General features: G+C 39.0%; 1 protein-coding gene and 1 non-coding gene across 2 annotated transcripts in view; both read left to right on the top strand.

The window, feature by feature from the left end:
• The window catches only part of LMO7 (LIM domain 7), a 249,195-nt gene that overhangs the window by 96,743 nt on the left and 133,031 nt on the right, over positions 1-19,421 (top strand). The window contains exon 3 of the mRNA XM_066380760.1: positions 12,297-12,366. Within this exon, the coding sequence (XP_066236857.1) occupies positions 12,297-12,366 (70 nt within the window). The remainder of the gene's footprint in view (positions 1-12,296; positions 12,367-19,421) is intronic.
• On the top strand, positions 2,366-2,522 carry LOC136404512 (U1 spliceosomal RNA). The gene has a single exon (XR_010751278.1). It is a non-coding gene; the product is annotated as a U1 spliceosomal RNA (small nuclear RNA).

The following is a 19,421-nucleotide window of genomic DNA, read 5'->3' as shown; positions in this document are numbered from 1 at the left end:
TGAGCCATATGACAGCCACTGAAATTTAAGTGAGAAAAACTGTTTCTCTTCACTTAAAGTAGTATATATTTTGAAGTTTCCATATTATTTGATAGCCTAGCAGTAGCTAAACAAAGATACAAATGTTTAAGTTCATACAGATAATTTAAAAATTTTAAGCTGCTTTTATTCTATGGTAGTATTTTATGGTTGTCATCTGTATGCTTTCTTTTTTAGCTTCATGGTCATTTTTTTTTCCCTATAGTTTTATATCTATACATAGCAAGAACATGATTCAAAAATAGTAGTATAACAAATTGAAGGTGAGGTTAGAAAACATTAATTTAAAAAATTCACTTTTGGCCCTGGCCGGTTGGCTCAGTGGTAGAGTGTCGGCCTGGTGTGCAGAAGTCCCAGGTTCGATTCCCGGCCAGGGCACACAGGAGAAGCGCCCATCTGCTTCTCCACCCCTCCCCCTCTCCTTCTTCTCTGTCTCTCTCTTCCCCTCCCGCAGCGAGGCTCCATTGGAGCAAAGATGGCCCAGGCGCTGGGGATTGCTCCTTGGCCTCTGCCCCAGGCGCTAGAGTGGCTCTGGTTGCAACAGAGCGATGCCCCGGAGGGGCAGAGCATCGCCCCCTGGTGGGCAGAGCGTTGCCCTGGTAGGCGTGCCGGGTGGATCCCGGTCGGGCGCATGCGGGAGTCTGTCTGACTGTCTCTCCCCGTTTCCAGCTTCAGAAAAATACAGGAAAAAAAAATCACTTTTGTTAAGGTAGTCACATTGTACGTGCTCACTGCAAATTTTGCAGAAGTCTTTTACAGTGGCCTCAGACTTGAAGGTAGGAAGCTTATGTTTGTTCTGTGAACCTGTGTGAAACACCTACGGGGCTTTTTCTAAGTGTAAATTTGCAAGATTTCAATGACGGGGCCCCTGAGAAATAGGTAAGAATGACGGTGTACTACAAATAATACGTAGTAATGTATGTGCTATGTTTATGTAATATCGATAATTTATATTAAAGTTGATCAGCAGGAGTTAATCAAAGTAGGTTTTAGATGTAATGACAGCTGTTATATGGACACATGAAGAACTATGTTTTGGCCATGAAATGATGAAAGTATGGGAATTCTGATCAGTGCAATAAGAAGTAAATTAAATAGAGGGATGAATATTATAGGAAGGACAAATATATAATGCATCACATAAATTAAAAGTAACAGTGATTTCCTTATACTAGAGACTTAGTCTATGTACTATATAGTAATAGTCACCAGTCAGAAAGTTAGCTGGATAAAAGCAATAGTGATAAAGTTTAGAATATTGTTCACTTTATTATTTATTTATTTATTTTTAATTAAGTGAGAGCAAGGGAGGCAGAGAGACAGACTCCCTCCTGCATGTGCCTCGTCTGGGATCCACCTGGCAAGCACCTTTTGAGACGATGTTCTACCCATTTGGGGTGTTGCTCTGTTGCTGGCAACCGAACTATTTTTAGCACCCGAGGCAGAGGCCATGAAGCCATCCTCAGTGCTGGGGGCTAACCAGCTCAATCAATTGATCCATGGCTGGAGGTGGAGTGAGAGAGAGAAGGGGGAGGGGTAGAGAAGCAAATTGTCACTTTTCCTGCATGCCCTGACCAGGAATCGAACCCGGGACTTCCACATGCTAGGTGATGCTGTACCACTGAGCCAAATGGCTAGGACAGAGTATTGTTTACTTTAGAGAAACATGTGGGACTTTTATTTTTATATGTAGAAAGTAAAATGGTAAGCTATAAGAATTAAGATAAAGAACAATAAACTACATTTCTGTTTAAGGTAATCGATGTCAAGAGTAATTTATAGGCCCTGGCCGGTTGGCTCAGTGGTAGAACGTCGGCCTGGCATGCAGAAGTCCCGGGTTCGATTCCCGGCCAGGGCACACAGGAGAGGCGCCCATCTGCTTCTCCACCCCTCCCCCTCTCCTTCCTCTCTGTCTCTCTCTTCCCCTCCCGCAGCCGAGGCTCCATTGGAGCAAAGATGGCCCGGGTACTGGGGATGGCTACTTGGCCTCTGCCCCAGGCGCTAGAGTGGCTCTGGTTGCGGCAGAGCGACGCCCCGGAGGGGCAGAGCATCGCCCCCTGGTGGGCAGAGCGTTGCCCTTTGGTGGGCATGCCGGGTGGATTCCAGTCGGGCGCATGCGGGAGTCTGTCTGACTGTCTCTCCCTGTTTCTAGCTTCAGAAAAATACAAAAAGAAAATAAAAGAAAATAAAAGAGTAACATAATTAATTTGTAGTTTTAAATTAATACCCATATAAAATCTAGTCAAATTTTCTTAGAAAAAGAATTATTACAACATTTATATAGAATAATACAGAAAAGTGAGAATAATAAAAGTTATAAAAAATAACACTTATCTGGCAGAGGAGATATCATGATCACAAAGGTGGTTTTCCCAGGGCGAGGCTTATCCATTGCACTCCAGACGTGCTGACCCCTGCGATTTCCCCAAATGTGGGAAACTCGACTGCATAATTTGTCAGAGTCTTAGTTACTGATTACTGATTTCATTTTCAATAAGCCTGAGTTTGTTACATTGGTTTCCCAATAAAACAACAACAAAAAAAGTTCTAAAAATAAAAATTTTTGTGGAATTTGTCTAATATTAGAACATGTATTTAATAATTATCAGTTGCTTTATAAGTGTTCATATGAATGTGATAGCAAGGTCGAGAAATACATTCTTATACATAAGACTTTGTGGTAAAAGATATGAGAAAATGGAGAAAAGATGAAATATTTAGTTTATTATGTTGGGATAATTGGGTAAAAATTAGTTTAGGCCCTGGCCGGTTGGCTCAGCGGTAGAGCGTCGGCCTGGCGTGCGGGGGACCCAGGTTCGATTCCCGGCCAGGGCACATAGGAGAAGCGCCCATTTGCTTCTCCACCCCACCTCCTTCCTCTCTGTCTCTCTCTTCCCCTCCCGCAGCCAAGGCTCCATTGGAGCAAAGATGGCCTGGGCGCTGGGGATGGCTCCTTGGCCTCTGCCCCAGGTGCTAGAGTGGCTCTGGTCGTGGCAGAGCATCGCCCCCTGGTGGGCAGAGCTTCGCCCCTGGTGGGCGTGCCGGGTGGATCCCGGTCGGGCGCATGCGGGAGTCTGTCTGACTGCCTCTCTCCGTTTCCAGCTTCATTTTTAAAAGAAAGAATTAGTTTAAAAGAACTCATCTTTTATTAGCACACAGTCTAGATTATAATAATAAGATGGAAGAATACAATTGAAGAGTTAAAAAAATCTTTAGAGGCAGTTTAAAATTTTAAGCTTTGAAAGAACAAGAAAAATATAGATTTGAATATATATAAATAGATATTCTGACAAATAACATTCTGAAGAAAATATTTTAAGCAAAAATGACTTAAAGATCATCCAGAGTTCAAATAAATTGGTAAGATACACATTTCAAAACCTCAGTAGACAAGTGAGCTAATGAAATGACCCAACAACTCACACACGAACAAATAAATACTACTGGAAATAAACAGTAAATTCTTCACCTTCATTAGTAAGAAATAATTATGCTAGAGCCAGATACTATTTATTTTCATTTTTATTTCAACCACAGTTTACATTCAGTACCATTTTGCACCGGTTTCAGATGTATAGCAAAGGGGCTGGAAAACCGTGCAGTGTAGCCCCACACTGTCCTCAGCACCCTCACGGCCCCATGCCCGTTATGTCGACGTTATTGACAGTGTTCCCCGTGCTGCACTTGCATTTCTGTGGCTGTGCTGCAACTCCCAGTTTGTACTGCTGAATCCCTTCACCTTTTCCACCCAGCACCCTCTCCCCTCTGACAGCTGAGGGGAGATACTCTTCAGATACTATTTGTTAAATTAAAACTAGTGAATAATTTAAAATCTGTTATAAAATGTTGGCTAGCCTGACCTATCGTGGGGCAGTGGATAAAGAAAACATCGACCTGGAATGCTGAGGTTTCCAGTTTGAAACCCTTGGCTTGCCTGAAGGCACATATGAGAAGCAACTACTGTGAATTGATGCTTTTTGTTCTCCCCCCCCCCCACCATTTTTCTCTCTCTAAAATCAATATTAATTCTTTAAAGAATAATAAAATGTTAGTGTAAGGCCAGTGGCCGCCAGTGTCGAGGCCATGCAGGTTCTCATTGGACTTGGGCAGACAGTAAAGAAACAGTGGAGCCACCTGACCTGTGGTGGCACAGTGGATAAAGCGTCAACCTGGAAACACTGAGGTTGCCGGTTCAAAACCCGGGGCTTGCCTGGTCAAGGCACATATGGGAGTTGATGCTTCCTGCTCCTCTCCCTTCTCTCTCTCTCTCTCTCTCTCTCCTCTCTATAATGAATAAATAAAATCTTAAAAAAAAATTAAAAAAAAAGACTAATGATTGATGCTTCTCATCTCTCTCCGTTCCTGTCTGTCCCTATTTATCTGTTTCTGTTAAAAAAAAAAAAAAAAAAAAAAAAAAAAATTAAAAAGAAACAGTGGAGCCAAAAAATGGTGGGCCATTCCTTGATTCTAGCCTCACATTGGCTGACGAGCAGACAGGCAGGGAAAACACTTCCTTTCATTCAGAGCTCCCAAAGCCCTGATGCATTCATCGGTTCCACAACCAGGAGAATCTTCTCTGGTTCCTTCTAGAATCAAAGGCCCCACCAGTTTCAGGGGAGCCCTCAAAGCCGCTCAGCTCTGGTTCCCCATCTGCACACCTTCTCTCTCTGCAAAATTGGCTTCTTCTTCAGCACTCAGCATTCTCTGTGCTCTCCCTGTAAAACTGACTGGCCCCACAAAGACCCCTCCTCCAGCAAACATTAGCAAAATAATAGCCCTCCCCAAGCAGTAGTGCAATCCGCAATTTGCAATCAACTGCCCTGCTCAGAGGGCAAGCATGCTTGTGGCTGCCCAGCGCCATTTTATAACGATAAAAGTGAGCAAACTCAAAAAATACATATTTTACAAACATTTGCCCAACAGCTGGCTATATTGAGCCAAAATAGTCTGTAATATTCTCAAAGTGACCAATAGAATATACACTGGTACAGCTCTGAAAAGCAACTTGGCAATACCTAGTAAACAATTATATGCTATTTTGTTTATTAATATAAACATTTATTTATTATAAAAATTATAAGACTTCCCTAATAATTCTTTTTTGGGAATCTAAGAAAATGGGGGTAAAGAGATGTATTTTCATAGAGAAAAATATTAAAAACAACCTAAATGCTGCGTCTAAAATGTGATAAAGTAGTGAAAATTTTTACATCCCATAGGAGTAGAGGTTGTAAGTGCTGTGGCACAGTTGGTAGCTGACAGGTGAGGGAAGCAGTGTGGTTGTCATTGCAAGTGAGAGGTGTCACTGCTCCATCCGCCCTGAGGTAGGCAGGGGAATGCTGCCCATGGGCGTGAAAGCAGGTTGGTTCATATTGCCACTTTCCTTTCCAAATACGCATCGAAAGCCAAACACTGATGATTTTGTTTCTAGAAATAAAATATACAAAATACTGTAATCAGTAATATTGTGATGTTTGCGTGGTGACAGATGAGTACTTGAATTACTGGGGTGATCACATTTAAGGTATAAAAATTTTGGATTGTTATATTGTACACCTGAAACTAATATAAATAATATAATACTGTATTTTAGCTATACTTAAATAAAAAAAATAAAGGAAAACAGCAAGGAGCATGGATAATGATATACATACAAATATGCATTGAAGTATTTTGACAGTGGCAAACATTGGAGGGAAGGCGCATAAGTCAGACTACAAGAGAATGATATGTCAGTCATTTACATCAGTGGTCCCCAACCCCTCGGGCCGCGGACCGTTACCGGTCCATGGGCCATTTGGTACCAGTCTGCAGAGAAAGAATAAGTAACTTACATTATTTCTGTTTTATTTATATTTAAGTTTGAACAATGTTTTATTTTTAAATAATGACCAGATTCCTTCTGTTACATTCGTCTAAGACTCACTCTTGATGCTTGTCTCGGTCATGTGATATTTATAAATTTATCCGTCCCACCCTAGAGGCCGGTCCGTGAAAATATTTTCTGACATTAAACCGGTCCGTGACTCAAAGAAGGTTGGGGACCACTGATGTAGATGAAGGGATAGAGAAGAATTTAGAGATTGTACTTAATAGTGAAAAGGAGCACCAGGCCAGGAATCCCAAGCCCCTCTGCCACGCCCTTCCTTAGTGATATGGTAACGGCGCATTTCCGGCTACTCAGCCAGGTCCCTAGTGCTTAAGTGTTGAGGTTGGTTGGAATGAGAAACCTGCTGTCAGACTAAGCTTTCCTAGACTCAGGATGGATGCTTCAGGTTTAAAGTGAGGCTAAATAAGGAAGTCCTGTCATAATAAGCGATTAGAAATTTTATTGGTACTGACTTATTGCTGTTCCACACATTTTCCTGTCTTAGCATGTGTTGTTAACTATTTATCTGTGTGGTAAGTAATTCAGCAGTATTCAAAAATTACTACCACAGGGATTCTACAAATTGAATTTACATTAATTTTTACTACCTGTCTTTAAAAATTATTTTAGGGCCTGGTCCGTTTGCTCAGTTGGTTAGAGCATCGTCTGGAAACGATAACATTGCAGGTTCTGTCTCTGGTCGGGGCACACATGGGGAGCAACCAATGAGTGCACGGCTGAGCTGAACAGCAAATGACGGCTTCCCTTTCCCCTCCCCCCTCCCCCCTTCGGCCCTTCCTCCCTTCTTCTCTCTGTCGCTCTAAAAACCAATCAATAGATTAAAAAAAAAATTAAGCCCTGTTTGGATAGCTCTGTTGGTTGGAGCATCATTGTGAGCTCAGAGGTTGCTGGTTTGATCCCCGGTCAGAGCACATAAAGAAAAAAATAGATGTTCCTGTCTCTCTCTCACTGCCTCTCTCTCCAAAAAAAGTTATTATAAATATTTATACTGAATGCTTTCATTCTTTGAAATTTTAAATTATATCTGCTTATCACTAATTACTCAATGTTATTTAAAAAGTTACAGCTTATGAATTTATTATCATTTTTGCAGTTTATGAATTTAGATGGAGATACCGTATTTTTCGCTCCATAAGATGCACCTGACCATAAGACACACCTAGGGTTTTAAGGAGGAAAATAAGAAAAAAGAATATTCTGAACCAAATAGTGTGTTAAAATATTTAACAAAATACCATATTTTTCGCTCCATAAGATGCACGGGCATTTTCCCCTCCACTTTTGGGGGGAAAAGTGTGTCTTATGAAGTGAAAAATATGGTAACTAATTTAAAAATCTTTGTAAGGAATGTATTTAAGATAATCAGTCCAACAGTTATAGAACATTTTAATGTACATTCTGTTTTATTCACTGAAGGGACTGTGCTCAGTCCTAAAATGTATGCTAGAGGTGTGTATTATTTCCTTTTTTAAAAAGTTATTTTTGTTGATTGATTTTAGAGAGACAGAGAGAAGAGGGGGGAAAGAGAGAGAGAGAGAGAGGGAACCTCTTCCACTTAGTTGGGCATTCACTGGTTGCTTCCTGTATGTTCTCTGACTGGGGATTGAACCTGCAACCTTGGTGTTTCTGGACGATGTTCTAACTGACTGAGCTAACCGGCCAGGGCTAGATGTATAAATATATTATTTGTGAAAAATGTAATAAGTAAAAATCAGCTTACATGTTAAAAAATGATAACCAGTCCAATTAATATATCTAATAGAGAGTTTACTTTCTTGACCAACATTTGACAATTGGGAGAGAACATTGAAGTTTGTCTGCCAACAAAAAAATAAGAGGTGTCCTTGTTGGGAGAAGCAGAAAACCATTTCTAGTATTTGAATGAAACTAAAGATAAAATTTTTCTAAATTTATTTCTATAAAAGAGGGTTTGAATTATTAACAGAAAAATTTCTTCATTAAAAGTTAGACAGTGGATTTTAGTCAGTATTTTTACAGGACCTCCTAAGTACTGGGTACCTTGCTAAGTGCTAGGAGATGCTGTTTGGGTTGAGAGATACTCTTGTGTGAGCTCAGCAGCTTTGTCCTCCGGCTGCTCTGCGGCTGACGGTGGCACAGTGCTCTGTCTTTTTTGTAAGTATTCAAATGTCTGTTGAGCAAAGTTTACGTGAAGAAAAGTAGGCAATGAGTAAATGTAAAATAACATAAAACAAATGTCATTGCTCTTTAATTTGTAAGGAAATGTATGATATCTTTATTATATCTTTAACAAAAATTACGTACTAATAGGAAATTTTAACTACTGTGGGGGTATATATTTTAAAAATGTGGTTGACAGAAAGTTATTAGAAATATATGTGTGAATAACTAACCAGATAATTTGTAGTCTAAAAAGTTCACTCTTCTGTGGATTGATGTGCTCTTTGATGTCAGTCTCTGTGGTGCAGTTTTTGGACATGGGAAGTCAAAAGATGTCCCTACATTTTGTATCTCTACTGAAGAGCTTCCTAATGAAGGGGCAAATGAGGTGTAGAGCTAGTTCTGGAGACTGACAGACCAAGCACCAAATCCTGATTAAAACCTTCTATAACTGAGGTGGATGTCATGTTGAGCTTCATGGACAGTTTTCTGAGTCTCGCCTCTGAGTTTTATTTAAAGTCATCACATTCACTGGCAACAAAGTTTTGGAACAGAGCCAACTTTCTACCATCTGTTGTTGTGCGACTCAACTCCCTTGGAGGGAGTGTCTTGGGAGGAGAGGGAAAGGAAGTCGACTCTGACTGGAGCGATAAGCTGAAGGAAAGGGGTTGCAGTCTGCGCTGTGAGAGCCCTCTAATGTGGGGGATACCAGGGGACGCAGCATTTCTCTTGTGGTTCTAATTTTACCAGAAGAGCCAATCTCTCAGGGCTATCGAAGCACATCACCACGTTATGCCATGGCTTGAGGGAAGGATTGGTGGAGTAGAGTATAGTGTTACATGTTACATGGGGTTAGAACGATGGGCTATGTGGAGGCAGGTGGATGAAATGGTCCCTTTTGCACAGAGACATCTGGCAGTTTATCATGTTATCCCATTTTTGAATAGAACCAGTCACCTGAAGTCATTGTTGCCTTTAGAACATGCATAGTTAGAAGAACAGTTATATTGCAAAGAAGATTTATTTGTAAAAGAGAGTAATATTTCCCTTGTGTGACTCTTATATTGTTTGACATAAGACTATGCCCCTAATCCTTTAGATATACTTAAATGTCACAGAAATTGAAATTTTATGAAACTATTTTTCTCCCTAAAAGGGTTATTCTGAAAGTTCTTTCTTTAATTGTATGTGAAAATAATATCTCATGGTTCATAATTTGATGGGATGTTCAGTATTTGTCAAAACTATATGTGCATTTTCTTTATACTCTAGTTCTTAGAACTGATACTATTTTAACAGCTGACGAAATAAAACAGCATTTTTCTCTAGTGATAGGACTTTTTGGAGGGTAGTTGGAGTGTTATCCAGAGTGGTGTTCGCCCTTGCGGTCATTTCCGTGTTTGTACATGTACTCAGGCTCAGGAGTGCAGGGCTCCAGTCCACTGTGTATATGTTGTTTCTAAGTAAATAGCTCTGTAACCTTCTTTCATGGGAGGAGTCAACTCATTACTGGGAGACAGCATTTACCTGGCTGTTTTCTTTACCTCTCTCCCTCACTTTCTTTGGCTGACTTAATTAAGAGTAAGCTGAGTTATTATCCATCCCAGAAACTGAATTTAAAAACATGCATTCGATATTACTAATACTATAGTACAAAAATAATAAGTAAAGTAAACAGGTAAATTGAATGATCCCCAGTGACTCAAATGGGTGGAGGAGGAATGCATACCACTCTTCCTCTAACAAGGACAATTAATGTCAGACTTTGTTGACATTTTGTAAGCTGCCCCAGCTTATATTGATCTTTAACATTTAATATCAATGGAAGATTGGCCTGATCTGTGGTGGCACAGTGGATAAAGTGTCGACCTGGAATGCTGAGGTCTCTAGGTTTGAAACACTTGGGCTTGCCTGATCAAGGCAAATATGGGAGTTGATGATTCCTGCTCCTCCCCCCTTCTGTTCCTGTCTCTGTCTCTCCTCTCTCTAAAATGAATAAATAAAATATTTTTAAAAAATCTCATTAATATCAACAAAAGTGTTATATTTTAAGATCTAAATTACTGTAGGAAAATCACTACCAAACTAGTGGTCATCTGCCACAATTTTCTTGATACATATTGTGTTAAATTGTATTCCTATGTTTCAGTTATTAGTTCTTCTATGCATTACATAAATGCCACCTTTAAAAGGATTTTAGAAATACCTGTTTAATAGGGAACAACTAGAAGAATTAGTTTGGAGTTCTCATTTCTTATAAATCTGCTGAATTCTTTTCAAGCTCCTTAGCTAAAAGAAAAAGTGACCACGAAGGGAGAAAGCTTTTCTTCCTACATGGTTTTTAGTACACAAATAAGAAATTAGGAATCAAGGAATTAACAGTTGTAGGAAAAGCTGAGGGAGGTGGTTTTTATTAAATTGTCTAAAGATTTTTGTGTAAAGAAACTATGAAAATATTATAGAAAAACATCTTTTGTTCTTCCGACTAAGTTTTCATAAGCCACCGTTTTGTCATTTTGAATCCTGTTGAACAGCATTCTGAAGGTTATTAAATTGAGACTTTTGTTCTTTTTATATTTGGCACACTCAAGTGTGTATATAAATCTCTGGAATGTTGAAGGAGTGACATTCCACAAGTGCCAGATTATTTTTTTCGGTTGATCATTATGAAGAGGAAACCAGCAAATTAAGACTGTTTGATTCTTTCTCCTTTATTTGCTTCCCTAGTGGAGCTCTGTTACAGAATAAAGAAGTTTTTGTGGGTGGATTATTGAATAAGAAAGTCACTGTTTCAAGTTATTGTTTTTCTGGCAGTGTTTAATAATTAATTAACCAAATTAGCTTTAATGAAAAAACATTATTTGGTATTAAATTTCTATGTGGCCTAGCACTGTATTAACTAACAATAAGAACAAAAGAATTCACAATAATCTAGATTTACAACCAAAAAGTGTACTCTAAGTTGTACTTGTCAAAACTGTCTTTTTTTTTTGAGTGTTCTAGATTATGGAAACATATATCTTTGTAGGTTGTCATGGCAACTTAAATTTGTTCAATATTAGATTCTGAGGAAAATGTTAGCCTATTTTGGGGCGTTCTGGTACACTTAATTTAAGTTTTCAATCAGTCATTCTGCTGTGGTAACAAAGGAATCAATCATAAACTTGAATGAATTACCAATGAGAACTAGCTGGTTATTAGGGTGAGTTCCACTTTACTTTCTAAATGTGGCAAAATAGTCTATATCAGTGGTTCCCAACCTTTTTTGGGCCATGGACTGGTTTAATGTCAGAAAATATTTTCACAGACCAGCCTTTAGGGTGGGACAGATAAATGCACAAAATAAAATTATGTGACCGGCGTAAAAACTGTGGTATTTTTAAAATATAATTGTCGAACTTACGAGACAAGCATCAAGAGTGAGTCCTAGATGGATGTAACAGAGGGAATCTGGTCATTTTTTTAAAAATAAAACATCATTCAAACTTAAATATAAATAAAATGGAAATAATGTAAGTTATTTATTCTTTCTCTGCGGACCGGTACCAAATGGCCCACGGACGGGTGACCAGTCCGCGGCCTGAGGGTTGGGGACCACTGGTCTATATAGTTTTGAAACTACCTATTAAAATAAGGATTGGTTTACATTCAGACATAAAATGTCTACATAAATATACATATAGCTATGTTATGTATATTATATATTGAACTCTAAGAAGAGCTTGTGAACATTATTAATTACAGCTACATTAACTCACTTTTGTTTTTTATTCTCCATGTAAAAGGGTCAATATGAATGAATAGTACTATCAGTCTTCAAATAAAATAAAATAAGGGTTGGTATGAAAAAAAAATCAATGAAAATAATTAATAGAAAGAAAGAAAGTATTCTTAGGACCAAGTGAACTAAATTATCATGAAGAGATTCTTAAACTGGCTATTTGCACCCTTCAGCTATTATGTTTATTTAATAGGTGGGAAACTAGCCGTTTTTAAGGACATGGTTTTGGATATAGAAGTGTGTCTGTGTGGTCTAAGGGGACTGCTCACATTGTTTGTAGCACTGCTCTTACTCTGCTTTTTGAGTTGTTTTCATGGGCTCTTGGCTCTGAATAACATACTGGGGATGGAGAAGTGACCTGTATGATTTTTGAGAATGATAAAAAGAACACTAAATTGGTACTGGCATTCTTGTAATTGCATATCTTATTTCTTTATTTACTTTCAGTTTGATTAATAAGCTTAAACCTGGTATCATTAAGAAGATCAATAGACTGTCCACACCAATAGCAGGTTTGGTAAGTAATAAGTTATCTTCAAAACTAGATTGCTTTGTTTTTGAAATGTAAAAGGAACAGGTAGAAACAGGTTCTCTTGTCTGGAATTATTATAGAAATTAGATTTGGGGGTTTTTTCTCAAGAAAAGTGTGTTTCATGATGTCTTCTGCTACCTTTCTTGCCTCTCTCTGTTTTCCCTTCTGCTCGGAGGCGTTTTTAAAATTTATTTTTGGTTTGTTTTGATTTTTGATTCCTTTTGATGCTTCTTACATCCCCTTTCTTGGCTTGTTTCTTCCACAGACTGCACTTGCTTAGACCGTGTTCCTTTGATGCTCAGCCTGCATACATTGTTTGCTAGTTGACCTTAGTTTAGGGAAACTGTCCAGTGTTGACCAGTTGTTCTCTTTCTGGTACTTCCTGCTTATGCATTACTCTCACTCAGCACACAGATCTTGAAGTATGTTTTCAAAAGACTACTCAAGACCTGCTAGCTCTTTCACTTCATTTAATAGGTTTCCAACCAGTATCTTATGTGATGTTGGACATGCCACTATCTTTCTTTCTACCTCAGTAATACTATCCATAAAACGATGATGGATGATTCTTTAGATTTTTAGCTTTAAATTTGAGATTTTTCTTATGAAAAATACTCCACACTGTCATATAAATATTCTGGTGGGGCAAAACACCGAAGAGACCAATAATAAGGTGAGGCCATGTCTTTGGAAATAAGTAATGTATAATTAAAATGCAAGAGATGGGTAATTTTCAAAATGTTAGCAATGCCTAAAAATCAAGGTTGATGATAGAATTCAGTTTAAAAAATTTAATTTCATAAAACAATGATGTTTAAGAGCTAATAATTAGAATGTAAGAAAAAAAATTCATATTTTCTTTGAAATAGTCAGGCTGTGAAGATTCATTCAGGAATCTTCTGGTTGGCCACCATGTGTATGTAAAGGCATGAAGAATTAAACATAGCAATGCCAAAATGTCTGGGCTTATAGCTGTCATAAAAATTTCATTAGGGGGTTGGGGGGAGTAAAAGTTTGGGGTCAAATATATGGTGACAGAAGAAGATCTGACTTTGAGAGAAGAGTGTAGAATACAATATACAGATCATGTATCATAGAAATGTACACTTGAAACCTATATATTCTTAATAACCAATGTAACTCCAATACATTTAATTAAAAAAAAAGCTAAAAGAAAATCTCATCAAAATTTTGACAGCAATGAATTGTTTGCAGAGTATTTATTTATTTTCAGAGTGTTTATTAGAAAATGTCTAGCAATATATAAATATATTGCTTTATATATGTGTATGAATTGTATGTATTTTATATATATGTATATGAATTACTTCTAGTAATTGAGTACATTGTAAGGTCTTAAGGAATAAAATTAAAGACATTTGGTTTTTGAAGTCTTTCTAAAAAGACTATTCTATTTAATAAACAAAATAGGCTTTATGTGAAAATAACAAGATAAAGTCTGTGAAAATTGAAAGTTTAAATAGTATTGAAAGTGGACTTTATTTTTTCAAATGGCTTGAGTTATTCTTACATAGTTTAATGCTTAGATTTTAAACCGTCATTTCCTGGATCAATTACATGCATTTAAAATAAAATTAACTTTTGATTTCAAACACCCTGCATATTTGGAATGCTTGAATTGCAGTGGTTTGTTGTTGATAGAGGTTTTATTCAATCTTATGATTCTATTATGAGATGAAATCATTAATGTAATTTTAAATCCAAAGATCTCTCCAAATATTTCTATTTCAAGCATCAGAAATTTTATCTGGTTTAGATTTTATCTCTAGACACTAAAGTGAAATGCATTTCCAGCATATTAAATAGGATGATTTCCCAAATACAGGACAATGAGCATTTTCCATTGAATATAGGAGTGAAAGTGTGAGCAGAACCTCAGACCTGGTCTGAACCCAACTGATTTGAAGTTATTTTCATGCCTTATTTGATTTCTTCCTCTGATGCTTCTGTGTTAGGATGGTCATATCAAACCTCAAAGCCTTAATTTCAAGTGTGAATAGAGCTCCAGCATCTATCTAGTAAGGTTATTATGAGGATGGAAGTTGATGACAGTCTGACACACAGATATTCAGTGAACGTCCTTTTGTAGCACATTCATTCTTTAACAAATAATGAAGTGTTTACTGGGTCAAGAATTTTTTTAGTCTGACCAGGCGGTGGTGCAGTGGATAGAGCCTTGGACTGGGATGCAGAGGACCCAGGTTTGAAACCCCAAGGTCGCCAGCTTGAGTGCGGGCTCATCCAATTTGAGCACAGGCTCACCAGCTTGAGCATGGGGTCGCTGGCTTGAGCATGGGATCATAGACACGACCCTGTGGTTGCTGGCCTGAGCCCAAAGGTTGCTGGCTTGAACCCAAGGTCGCTGGCTTGAGCAAGGGGTTCCTCGCTCTGCTGTAGCCCTGGGTCAAGGCACATATGAGAAAGCAATCAATGAACAACTAAGGTGCCGCAACTGTGAGTTGGTGCTTCTCATCTCTCTCCCTTCCTGCCTATCTGTCTGTTTGTCCCTCTCTGTCTCTCTTGCTTAAAAAAAAAAAAGTATTTTAGGTTATAGGGATATATTGGAGGAACAAAGGCAGATATAGACCTCACCTTCAGAGTGTTTACATTCTAGTGGGGTAACAGGGATGAGGCAAATTTATTAACAAATGAGCAAGAAAGCATCAGGCCTGACCAGGTGGTGGCACAGTGGATAGAGCGTCGAACTGGGATGCGGAAGACCCAGGTTCGAGACCCTGAGGTCACCAGCTTGAGCCCAGCTCATCTAGTTTGAGCAAAAGCTCACCAGCTTGAGCCCAAGGTCGCTGGCTCGAGCAAGGGGTTACTCGGTCTGCTGAAGGCCCGCCGTCAAGGCACATATGAGAAAGCAATCAATAACTAAGGTGTTGCAACGGGCAACGAAAAACTAATGATTGCTGCTTCTCATCTCTCCGTTCCTATCTGTCTGTCCCTGTCTATCTCTCTCTCTGTCTCTGTAAAAAAAAAAAAAAAAAAAAAAAAAAGACATCAGATAGTAAGTGTGTGTAGGCAATTATAGTAGACCATGACTTTGACACCCATGAGCAGTTATAGGGAACTATGAAGATCGACCTCTAAAAATTCTTTAAGAAGGAGTATGTCAGAGGGCTTAGATTTTGACATTAGAAAAGACAGACAAAACTGGGCCCTACTCTTTATACCAGTAATTTTTACATTCACAGTACATGACATGGTGACTGATATGTATAGGAGACCAAAGATTTTTAAATGAATGGATAAATAAGATTTTCATTGGAAAAAATGATAGGCTCTTAAATTAGGTCTTTGATGAGATAGTGTTATAGGTTGAATGGTGTATCCCTCCATACTCCCGCCTCCCAAACATATGATATATTGAAGTTCTCAACCCCGTTACCTCAGAATGTGACCGTTTTGGGGCATAAGGTTGTTGCAGATGATGTAACTAGTTAAGATGAAGTCATACTGGAGCAGGCTGGTCGCCTCGTCTAATATGACTGGTGTTTTTATGAGAAGATGGCCATCTGTCAACTGAGGATTAGAGTGATGTATTTGCAGGCCAAAAAGCACCAAAGATTGTCCGCAAGCCACCAGAAGCAAGGAAGAATTTCCCTATGGGCTTTGTAGGAAGCCTGGCTCTTGGACACCTTGATTTTGCACTTCATGCTCCAGAATTGTGGGACAATACATCTCTGCTTTTAAAGCCACCAATTTTGTGGTACTTTGTTATGACAGCCCCAACAAACTAATACAGACAGGTAAATGTTTTAGTTAGTACATGTTTTTAAAAAACATTTTATTTTGAAATAAATAGAGATTCACAGAAAGCTGCAAAGCAAGCAAGCAAGCAAACAGAACACACACAAAAACAGTACAGAGAGGTTCTTGGTGCCCTTCACTCATTTTCTCCAGGTGGCAACATAAGCGTGGCACATTATTAAAACCAGGAAATTGACATCGACACATCCAAAGATGTTAATCAAAATTCACCAGTTTTATGTGCAGTTAATGCTTTTTTAGTGATAAACAGTGGAGATTATTATTATTATTATTATTATTATTTAGCAAGAGAGAGAGAGACAGACAGGAACAGACAGGAAGGAAGAGAGATGAGAAGCATCAATCCTTTGTTGCAGCACCTTAGTTGTTCATTGATTGCTTTCTCATATGTGGCTTGATTGGGGGGCTATAGCAGAGCGAGTGACCCCTTGCTCAAGCCAGCGATCTTGGGCTTCACGCCAGCGACTTTGGGCTTTAAGGCAGTAACCACGGGATCATGTCTAGCTGGTGACCTCAGGATTTTGACCCTGGGTCTTCAGCATCCTAGGCTGACACTCTATCCACTGCACCACTGCCTAGTTAGGACAGTGGAGATAATTTTAAGCTAAGTGAGATGGAGAATGTTTTATTTTAGGCTTTTTCAGAGAATATGCCTGTTAATCCAGTGCTCTGCATAATCATGGCAGCTGCCTTCCCCATGATCACTTCTTTCTTGTTGGAAATGGTGTCTCCCAGTTGAAGTTCTCAAGTGAGGAATCCAAATAAACCAGGTTGCCTTTTCTTTGCAGGCTGCCAATCTCATGAGTTCCTTGAGAAGAAAGTCATCTTGGCCCAATGGGCTGTGGTCAGGAGAGTGGGTTCCCTTTGCCTCACTCTGCTTACATGTGTAGATTAAAGTGGTTCTGTGAATGAGGTTTGTGTGGGGTAGATACATCAAGTGAAGTCAAATTATACAATTTCTGTGTCATAGTTTGTTAACCTCACTGATACTAGTACTCCAAGCCCCCTTTTTCATTACTCCTTTCTTATTTTCTTTCCCTCAGCTATAACTTTTCCATTTCATGTCAGTTATCATGTATATTTAGCTTAGAAGCCAACGTAATGGATTTACCTGTCCACATGGACCTGCGTGAAAAACATGAGCAATGGCAATAGAGAGAGAGATATTTAGATGATTTAAAATATATTGAATGCTTTGCTTGAAGCATCCATGATGGTGATGATGATGTTGATCATGATTTTATCTGAAGATAGTAACTATGGTCCCAAAGAGATGAGACTTTTCTTACTTGATTGAGTTTTATATTATAAAGAAATTGATTTTCCCTTATCTTGCTATTTCTTTCTATTCTTTACAAAGCCAAGCTAGACAAAAAATTCTAACCCAGGAGTTTTATTAAAATTGAACTAAATTTAAATTAAAATATATTAAATTAAATTATAGTTAATTAAAATGGCCCTGGCCGGTTGGCTCAGTGGTAGAGCGTCGGCCTGGTGTGCGGGAGTCCCGGGTTCGATTCCCGGCCAGGGCACACAGGAGAAACGCTCATCTGCTTCTCCACCCCTCCCCCTCTCCTTCCTCTCTGTCTCTCTCTTCCCCTTCCTCAGCCGAGGCTCCATTGGAGCAAAAAGATGGCCCGGGTGCTGGGGATGGCTCCATGGCCTCTGCCTCAGGCGCTAGAGTAGCTCTGGTCGCAACAGAGCGACATCCCGGATGGGCAGAGCATTGCCCCTGGTGGGCATGCCGGGTGGATCCCAGTTGGGCGCATGCGGGAGTCTGTCTGACTGCCTCCCCGTTTCCAGCTTCAGAAAAATACACACAAAAAAAAAATTAGCTGGTGTTAATTGTGGGTATGTTAAATTATTGAAACTCAAAACAAAAACTTTATTTGGAATGAAAAAGATTAAACTTCAATACAACACCCTGAGAAGCAGGCAAGACAATTATTTTTTTATTTTTTTATTTTTTATTTATTTATTTATTTTAGAGAGGAGAGGGAGAGACAGAGTGAGAGAGAGAGGAGAGACAGAGAGAGAGAATGGGGGGAGGAGCTGGAAGCATCAACTCCCATATGTGCCTTGACCAGGCAAGCCCAGGGTTTCGAACTGGTGACCTCAGCATTTCCAGGTCTACGCTTTATCCACTGAGCTACCACAGGTTCCAAGACAATTCTTTTTAAACATTTTTTAAATTAAAAAAAATTTTTTTTTCACCTGACCAGGCGGTGGTGCAGTGGATAGAGCGTTGGACTGGGATGCGGAGGACCCTGGTTCAAGACCCCGAGGTCACCAGCTTGAGCGTGGGCTCATCTGATTTGAGCAAAGCTCACTAGCTTGGACCCAAGGTCGCTGGCTTGAGCAAGGGGTTACTCGATCTGCTGAAGCCCCATGGTCAAGGCACATATGAGAAAGCAATCAATGAACAACTAAGGTGTCGCAACGAGAAACTAATGATTTAAGCTTCTCATCTCTCTCCATTCCTGTCTGTCCCTATCTGTCCCTCTCTCTGACTCTCTCTCTGTCTCTGTAAAAAAAAAAAAAAATAAATTTTTTTTTTCAATTACACTTTACATTCAGTATTATTTTCTGAAGCAAGGTGTTTTGATGGTGAAAACCATTGAACAAGAATAATGTTTGCCATATGATGTGTTAGTATGCATGAAATAAGAGTATGTGTAGAAAACATCACTTAAGTTATTAACCCTAAGACTTACAGTTATTTATCTTGGACCTGTCATGATTTATTTGTATTTAGCTAAAGCAAGGCTTCTCAACCTTGGACCTAGTGACTATTGACATTTTGGGCCAGATAATTGTTGTGTGTTTGCTCTGTGTATTACAGAATGTTTTTAGCAGCATCTGGGCCCTCTAATCCCTACTACCCAAACCCTATTTGTGACAACTAAATGTATCTCCTCACATTGCCTGTAACCCCTATGGGGTAAAGCTATCGTTGGTTGAGAACTATTGAGCTAAAGTATCAAGAAAGTAAACACTACCCCTTTACATGGGCTAGTTTGCTGAATGACTGTAGATTTGATTGATCTACTCATGCTTGCCATTTCAATCGCAATTCCCTTTAAAAAGCAATGCTATCCAGAAAACTTGGTTTGAGCCATTTATTTGTGTAAATGTTTTGTGTCTTATCAGTGGGCTCAATAGAAAAATCCTTCGTATATCCACACTTGCATCAAAAATATGGGCTGAATTTGAGCATCTTTGCCCTAAAGGGTTACTCTTTC

Source organism: Saccopteryx leptura, chromosome 4, assembly GCF_036850995.1.
Source record: "Saccopteryx leptura isolate mSacLep1 chromosome 4, mSacLep1_pri_phased_curated, whole genome shotgun sequence".
Taxonomy (NCBI): Eukaryota; Metazoa; Chordata; class Mammalia; order Chiroptera; family Emballonuridae; genus Saccopteryx; species Saccopteryx leptura.
Note: the sequence above shows the minus strand (reverse complement) of the source record. Positions and strands in the feature narration are given on the sequence as shown.